We start from the raw sequence: 8,999 nt of genomic DNA, 5'->3' as shown, positions 1-8,999 counted from the left end.
TATTAATTGACAACAGACAAGGTACTGTATCTGTGAGGCTATTTTAATTAGTATTTTGGGGCGCACCATCCCATAAATCTGTTTAAATGTGTTGCACCAATATAAATGGGAGGCATACATCATTAAACAGTGAGAGGTTTTCACCCCCGTCAAAGATTCAACCAATCAGCCTGAGGGCTCAACTCTGAAATTAATATTCACATTTGGGTTTAATGAGAGGGAAAGAGCAAGAAAACCCCCCTCCCTATAATGTAGTGTACTTGTGTAGTGTACAAGTACAATTTGGTCTGGTCACCAGACTAGATATATCTAAGAAAAGAATAATACATTGCCATAGAGTGAAAGATCCACCCAACCAATTGTATTATTTTTCTTTTTCATGAAAGGATCAGACCGCAAAAGGTTAAATACAGGTGCACTCCTCAGGAATGATGTTGGGCAGGGTTTCATATTTAAATGAGTACCCGCCATCAGATGTCGTGGTAAAGCGCAGAGATTTCATGGTCCCGGGGGTTGGGGCACAGCACTGCTTTATCCCCAGCATGGCAGTGGTACGGTCCCAGGCAGAGCAGTTTCCGTGACAATAGTGGAAGGTGAGCACTTTAGGATGGACGATCCAGTTATCCCATCCAAGTTCTTGGAAACTGATGTTGATCTCCTCACGATGGCAGTCGCTATACTCCGTCTTCTCCTGCGATGGCCTCTGGAGGAGGTCGATGGCCGAAGGGGACCATGGGCTGGTGGAAGTTGCCCGGCGTGGGGAACGGTCAGGTCCGCGGCCTCGGGCATGGAGGTGCATAAACGGTGTTTTATCAATCTCATTCGATTTGCAGTTGCAGGCAGGGCAGCGCACCTGGAGCATGAATGGGCCTTGGGTCAGGGCGGCATGCAAGTTGTGCTCCAGGTGGTAGGTGGTCCAGCCGTCAGCGGCGATCTTTGCTGGACCCTCGGCCACCTCTTGGAGTTGTAGGTCAGAGGTGAGGATGAAAAGAGGGGAAGAGGAGTTTGAGCCCCCTTCGCCTGCGTAGAACCAGAAATGGGCCGAAGTGACAAGGGACTCCTGGTTATCCATAGAGGGTTGGAAGTAGTAAGAGTAATGGCTGGTGGCTTTTTCCTCAGATGGGGAACCTGTGTTGGCACAGGTATAGTCTGGAAAAACAAGCACAATGGTGGAAATATATAGGCCAGGTCATTCAATGATGGAACAAGTGGACATGGTCATCATTCAATGCTTTAAAAATACAATAAAAAGGAAAGGAAGGACACAAAAACACTTGATAGTTGGATAAAGCAAGATAGGGATAATTAAAAGGGGTAAGGGACACAGAAAGCAGGGAGGAAGGGAAAGAGGGATAGTAGAGAAACATTTTAAAAGGGGAACGGAGCCACGGCTTCTCACCAACGCTAGGGAATAGAATGACTTGGGACGTGTCCTGATGCAGCCTCCTGTGGTTGTCCGCCCAGGCTGCCCTCCCTACTCTGCTGGACCTGTGGTGCCTTCTCCCAGCCTCAGGCTTGCCCTCCTCTGGACCCTGCAACACTGGTATGGGGGGCTCTTTCAGCCCCAAGCCCTCCAGGATGCGCTGCTTGAACCAGTCCAGTACCAACTCGCGAGGCAGTTCATCCCCCTGGCATGCCTGGGGGCTCTTGGTCCACAGAAGAACCAGGAAGAGTACAACACAGAACAGGCAAGGATGTCTGCCCCACATAGATCCACACAAGGTCATCTTTGCAGTGTGGCAATGATCGAATGATAGATCTCTAACTACATCGACCAAGGTGGTGATTACCTTGAGTGAACCAATCAGGTCCAATTTACCGTCACTTGACCGTCTCTTAATGGGTAAAACTCAGTAGAATCAATCAAATAGGTCAAATTGTGCCTATTTAGTCATAAAATACCAATGGACAAGTAGTTCAAGAAGTGTATGAAATAGCTCAATAAGACAATTTCTTGTAGGTGAGGTCAAGTCGTGGGGATCTTTTTCCTGACAATTCCACGGTTACTCCAGCCAGTGCTCTCTCCGTCCTTCCCTCTCAAGTGGCACAGAATAAATTGAAGGGCATTCCTTTTATCTGTCTTTCAGTCTCCGAGTACGCACGTGTGTCTTCATGTGTTTTCATAGGTTGTTTTTTCTACTTTCCACTTCTAATCATATTATTTCTTATTCCCAAACAAACTCCCCCACATTGGGACTATTTCTGTTTGGGTGACATCAGCAGCTATCTAGTCATTGGAGAGGTGGGTAGTGAGAAATGTTATTGTTTTGTAGCCAATATCTAAAGGGAAGATGGCAGACACTGACCTTGTTGGTGTTGTGGTATTACAATGTATGATATGAATGTTTGTGTCCTCAGTAACTCAAGGGCTTTTTTAGAGTGTATTATGTGTATAGTTGTAGTCTCACCTATTGACTCCCGCCTAACCCTAACCCTAAATTTGAAGTGTTTCTTTGAAATATCTAAGTCAAATAACTTGAACTTCCACTTGCCTCTGAGAGTGGGTTAATTTTGACACAGTAATTTAGTAATCTTACAATGACCCCCACAGATGTGGTGAACCACTGCCCCCTATGACACCTGCTTTCCCACCAAATGTGGTTTGTGTAGATTTATCTTTTGGGAATAAACATTGTGCTTTCATTATCTGTCTCCGGCCTTGAGTCGCTGGCTTGTGTCATTTCAGAAAAAGTATTTTGAGGGAGGCAAGGTTAAGGATTACAGTTGTATAGCCTGGAGATTAGGGCCAAGAGGTTTTCCTGATCATGTGATCCGGCCAAGAAAAAACTTTGCCCCAGTTATGGTCAGGTCATGTGGTAAGGACAAACTCTGTGCTCAATTAAAGGTCAGGTCATGTGATCAGAACTACAGTATTTGCAATTTACAGTATTTTACTACTAAAAGTCCCCTATCCAAAAGTAACTGTAGTAAAAGTAGTCTTGCATGCCAAGCCAAAGCCAAAACCAAAATGGCCCATAGGTCAGGAGCCTATCTCCTGTTTTTGTACTCAACCCGGGACAGGACTAGTCCAAAGGTAATCTTGTCCCCAGACTATTGCGCACAATGAATAACAACGACTCAAACCTGGTCTTAGTCGGAGTTGATTTACTGAGTGCGGGGAGGTGTTGTGGGAGATTATTGGTTGGTAGATTACCAGATTAAGTCAATGGCTATGCGACTGGCAGTTTCTTCTGGTCCTTGTATTGTAAATGAAGGCGAGGTTGGATGCATTGGTCCACCAGACAAGCATTTGGGCAGTGTTTAGTTCAAAGGTAGTGGAGAGTTCTGTTCAGTTTTGGCATCAAAATTACCATTGCAGTTTCCCTTAGTTTATTGTATTTCCTTTGGGCTAATTTCTCTTTGAATCTTTTCTTATTAGATAAGAAAACAAACAAAAAAATGTGCAGACACGTTCCAGACTCTCCCTATCAGAAGACCTTGTCTATTATTTTTCTGAAAAGTGATTTGTTCACACGGTACTACTACTACTTTTGCATATGGTTTAAAAATGTAATGCAGACAAAGTCTTCAGACAGTATTTTGGACATACAATATTTCCTGAGTTAATGTTTTACATTTTAATGTGCCCAATGCACATTCCACTAATGTCATTCTATGGTGAAGTCGTTATATGGAAAATGCCACATATCTTGCGATGGAACCTTCTCCTCTTTGTTTAATGTGAAAATCTATTTCCCATTATATTCAGAATTCAGGGTCCCTTGCAGTAATACCAGATGACCAGAAGATGGTGTGTACACACCAGTCTGCCATCACACAGCTAAGCTATTGGACATAAATAATTGCTTGTATTGTCATGAATTCTCCCAATACCTCTCCCTAAAATCCAGTTTAGCCTCTCCCTTGAAAATGGTATATGACCAGACAATTATCTATCTATCTATCTATCTATCTATCTATCTATCTATCTATCTATCTATCTATCTATCTATCTGTCTGTCTGCCTATCTCTGTCTGTCCATGTGTGTGCTCACAAATGTGTGCTCACAAATGTGTCCTCACAAATGTATAGGTTTGCATGTCTGCCCATGCGTATGTGAGAAAAAGACACAGAGAGAGAGAGAGAGTAAGATAGATAGATATATTATGTATGTGTACAGACAGATATGAAGTAATAAACATATAGAGAGAAAAGTGTTATAATCCTTGTACAATCCCTATAGTTCTCTATACTACGGTCCATGCTTATGAGGCCTAGAGGATAGTCCTCGCCTAGGTCTGTTTGCTGTTGCCATGGTGACCATAGCAGCTTTACAGACAGGGCTGACTTTAATATTCAACCCATAACAACAGAAACAAGTTGCATCCAATGAGTCATCTGAGTAGTCATGATGCTACCAACTCAGATATGCTTCAGTTTACTGTCCACTATTTCCCTCCTGCTCATCCAATATTATGTTTGGACTAGGAAAAACCTTGGACACTAGTTGGAGGCCATAACTAAGGCCCAGGCTTTTCCAAGTCAGGTCATGGGCACCTTGTCTGCACTCTCAGAAAACTAGATGCTACCTAGGACCATAAAAGGTTCTTCAGCTGTCCCAGATAGTCCCAGGTGGTATTCATTCTGTAGTAAATTCTGAATAAATCCCATCTTGAACAGGACTGTGAAAGTGTTACCAAGCCTAACAATATCAGCATTATGTGCTCTATAGGGACATTTGTCTGATTAATATGTGCAAAATGAGATTAGTAATTTCTCTAATATATAATATAATGTAATATATACTATTCTATAATGAGATACAAACAGTATGAGGTTAAAAACAGTTTAAAAAAGCATTTTACTTAGAGAAGTTGAGTCATTTTCATAAATTCTGCCAATAAATAACAATAGTTATTACCCGCCTGCTCTCTTGTAATTCCTGCGTCCCAACTTTAACCAATGAATCGTAATTACTTTATCTATTCACCCTATAGGGTGGTTGGGCTGGGTGTGTGTGTGTGTGTGTGTGTGTGTGTGTGTGTGTGTGTGTGTGTGTGTGTGTGTGTGTGTGTGTGGCAGAGGCACATGGGCTGCCCAAAAGATTTGACCTAGCTGTGGTGCAGCTGTCACCTCAAGGCTGGAAGGACTTACCCGTCACCTACCAGGGGACTCTACAGGGGGGAGCTAGTGAGAGGGAGTGCAGGAGTAAGGGAGCTTAAAAAGCTTTTTTAAAAAAAGGAATGTGGGTCCACTGGAGCAAGTTGCCAACAGCCAAAGAGAGTCAGTTTGGATGGTGGTGACATTGGAGCCACCAAAGGTCAAAGGAAAGAAGCTCCTGTAGATCACGCTCTCTCTCTCTCTCTCTCTCTCTCTCTCTCTCTCTCTCTCTCTCTCTCTCTCTCTCTCTCTCTCTCTCTCTCTCTCTCTCTCTCTCTCTCTCCTACAGTGGGGTGAAAGCAGACCCCAAAGCCCTTCAAAGGGCTGTATCGGTGGTCGCTAATGCTACATGATCCAGGTTGGACTTACACCAGGGGCTACAGCAGATTGGAGGACATAGAGAGACAAGGTTCACAGTAATTGATTCAAAATGAAACATTTTGCTTCTGAGATCTGGACTTTGCAAGTATGTGACAAGGGATTCCATAGCTCTCGAGGTAGTGAGGTGAGTCAGTTATGGACTTTATAATTGGACAAAAACTAAATGACGCACATGACAGTTTGAAACATATGATTGACTACTGCATGTAAATACAGGCAATATGGTATGAAGAACTATTTACCTTTACGGCTTAGTACTGCATGATGATACTGTATAAAAACAAACTGAACAACTCAACTACCTTTTGTGAAAACGTATGAACTACATTCCTTGTCTGTCACACTGTCACAGATTCCACAGACCAAACCTAAATTAAACATGGAATGTTCTGATTTGCCTGTGTGACATACCAAGGAATGTGTGAACCAATGAAGGACCACCCAATAACGAAAACCAGCAGCCTAAGGATGTTGGTCGTTCAATGAACACAAATCCCCTCAACCCAGGAACCATGAATCAAGCTCAGCTCCCAAACCCCAAGAAAATGTCGGAAGATGGCCCTGGTATACCTTCCAAACGGGCCAAAGTCACCCAGGACCAGACAGCACCATCAGAACCCGACCCGGATCCACCTGTATTCACCCGTAAACTCCGCAAGGCTGCGGTGGGCACAGGGTGTGACATCCGCCTGAGAGTGTCTGTGGGGGGCCACCCTTGCCCCGCTCTCTGCTGGTACCACAACGAGGTGCTTCTGCCCTCCTCAGGGGACCAGGACCCTGGGGGTCTGTGGATTAGGGATTGTCGCCCCAGTGACGCAGGGCTCTACACCTGTGTGGCCACCAATGCGCTGGGGGAGACCAGGAGCAGCGCTGTGCTGGCTGTTATGGACCTGGGAGAAGGTAATATGAGAAAGAAAACTGGTCACATATTACAATAAATAGACCTAACCCAGGGTAATTACCAGTGTAATATCCTTGTAGTTGGTCTGTAATAGGCTTGGTACTGTAGGAGGTACATAAAGCTGCATATAAAAGTACACATAGCACATTTATTTTTGTCTTAGAAACTACTTCAGTGTTACTGTATCAGTCATGAACACTATCTGCTCTGGTGACGCGTTCAGGGTGGTTACTTTTGGCTTGTGAGTCTAAATACAGACGCTATCTTGGGAAGGGTTGGGTTGCCCCCTGTCTTCTGCCATTGCTTTCTATTAGAGGTCCAGTTGACCAGTTCACTCTCTTGACCCTGCAGATGATTGTTGTTTTTGTTGGTGGTGCTGTTGTGCTGCCATACCAAATAATGTCCGGGTGCCAAAATGTGTCGGGATGATGTAATCAGGCCTTTCGAACACCATGATGCGTTGGTTGCTAAGCCAACGCTAGCATTCTGGACCTCCTGAGTAAACCCCTCGTTGTTTCTCCATTCATTCACTACCACAGATTAATTTGTATCTTAAATTGGAAAGAGCAGCTCGCACTTGAATAGCATTACGGTTGATGCAGACTCACTAGTCAGCTATAGCTTTTAAGTTGGCATGGCTGTTTTATATTAAAACAGCTGCTAGCATGCTAATTTCATGAGTAATTCGCTATGCTAATGTTAATGAGTTGGCTAGTTAACTGATGTAGCAAACGAACCCACATCACATCAGCCAAAGTAGTGATGAATATAATTCCATAACTGGACACTACTATGTTTTCAATCATAGTTAGCAGCATGCCAGTCATTTCACTGAACTATTACTGTCCCAAATATACATTTGAAGTAAGTAAATAAGTAAGCTAGCTATGATTGGAAACAAAGTAGTATCCAGTTATGGAATTATATGTATCACTACCTTGGCTGATATGATGTGGATTTGTTTGCTACAGCAGTTAACTAGCCAACTCTGTTAACATAGCGAATTACTCACAAAATTAGCATGCCAGAATGCTAGCGTCGGCATAGCAATGGCGTTCGAAAGACCTGATTACGTCACCCGGACACATTTTGGCACCCAGACACTATTTGGCAGGACAACGCCATTGAGTCTGCATGAGGGGCAACTGGAAATTACATAGCTTCCACTTTGAGAGAAATCAGCTGATGGACTGCTAATAGAGTCTTTTTTTTTCATGTTTCACATTGGGGCCTGCATATCCATCTTATCTTTTGCATGCAATACTTTGTAGTTAACCAAAAACTTTTTCACCAAGTACGTGCTTCAGCAAACACATTCTAATCTGTAATGCAATAACATGTTAAGAATGTGTACATTTCCAGTAGGATATGTCCTACGCAGAACTGCCATGCAGAACAATGTGAGGATATGAATAATTATTGTCTAACGGAAAACAATACCATTAAAGAACCATTTTCTAAAAAATGTTTTGGTCTGGCTGAGAGCATTGCCCTGCTCCTGTTGTTTCATAACATGTCTATAATTAGAATCCTTTAGGGGGTTGCTGTGGTGAGGGTGGGAGTTCTGACAGCATAAATTCACACTAAAAGACAGCAAGCTGAAGAGATGAATTGATCTTTTTGAAAGGCAATGTGGGCTGGAAGGCTCACTCTCCTGTCCTCTGCGCTTACTCCTCCTCTTCTTTCTGCCCCCCCCCTCCCCCTTTCTCTTACTCCCCACACCTCCCTCGACCAGTTCCCTCTCAACTCCCAGACTAATCCCTTCTCCACACCTATCTCCTCTCACCTCTTCTTTCACCTGTGCCCTTCTCCCACCCTGGGTTTATGTTATAAGTCCTTGCCAAAGTATCTCTGTTTAGTACTTGCGTCCCCTCTTCCAATTGCCCTGAACCTTATTCCTCACCTCCTCTCACCCTTCCCTGTCTCCCCACCACCACCCGATCCCCCCCACCCCCTCGTGACGTTGTTGCATTACCTTCACCAATGCTCATCACTCTCTCTCTTTTGATCCCTCCCCCTCTCTACCCTTCCTTTCACTCCCCACACCTCTCGTCACCCCTCCCTCTCCTCCGTCTCCCAGTGACGTGTGACATTGCTAGCCTTTGATTGAGTATCGAGGCTCATCACAGTCTACCCTCCTCCGTCTCTCCTCTCCTCACGCTCTCCCAATGACGTTGTTGCCCTTTGCTAGAGCACCTCTGCTTATCACTGTCTCCCCTTTCCTCATTCCTTACCCCTTTCTCCTCTTCCAACGGATCTTTTCTCCTCAACTCTCTTCTCATCTGGTGACATAAATAGCCTTTGCTTGAGTCTCTCTCTTTCTTTCTCTCTCTCTCTCTCTCTCTCTCTCTCTCTCTCTCTCTCTCTCTCTCTGCCCCTCATCCTATCTCCCCCTCCTTTTCTCTCTCCCTCTCATCCTGTCTTCACTACTTACCTCTCCCTCCATTCGCCCTAGTGACATTATTAGCCTTTGCCTTAGTATCTCCCACTCCTATCTTCTGTCCACCGGCTCTCTTCCCTTGTTGCCTGGTGACATTAATAACCTTTGTCTGAGTCTCTTCTCCCCCCCCCCTCCTTCCCCCCCTCCCCTCCCCCACACAGTGAAGATGTGTAAAG

The 8,999-nt window shown here is 44.4% G+C and overlaps 2 protein-coding genes across 2 annotated transcripts in view; one reads left to right on the top strand and one right to left on the bottom strand.

The window, feature by feature from the left end:
- Positions 1-403: 403 nt before the first annotated feature.
- On the bottom strand, positions 404-1,727 carry inha (inhibin subunit alpha; the record flags this gene model as incomplete). Its single annotated transcript, XM_080527285.1, has 2 exons — positions 404-1,149; positions 1,400-1,727. 2 exons carry the CDS (start codon positions 1,725-1,727, stop codon positions 404-406), a joined length of 1,074 nt encoding a protein of 357 aa, XP_080383411.1.
- A 4,267-nt stretch (positions 1,728-5,994) lies between these two features.
- spega (striated muscle enriched protein kinase a) overlaps positions 5,995-8,999 on the top strand; it is a gene marked incomplete at both ends in the record, with an annotated part of 46,339 nt that continues 43,334 nt past the window's right edge. The window contains one exon of the mRNA XM_080527284.1: positions 5,995-6,382. Within this exon, the coding sequence (XP_080383410.1) occupies positions 5,995-6,382 (388 nt within the window). The remainder of the gene's footprint in view (positions 6,383-8,999) is intronic.

The sequence above is a fragment of the Nansenia antarctica genome (assembly GCF_963989245.1).
Source record: "Nansenia antarctica genome assembly, chromosome: 3".
NCBI lineage: Eukaryota > Metazoa > Chordata > Actinopteri > Argentiniformes > Microstomatidae > Nansenia > Nansenia antarctica.
Note: the sequence above shows the minus strand (reverse complement) of the source record. Positions and strands in the feature narration are given on the sequence as shown.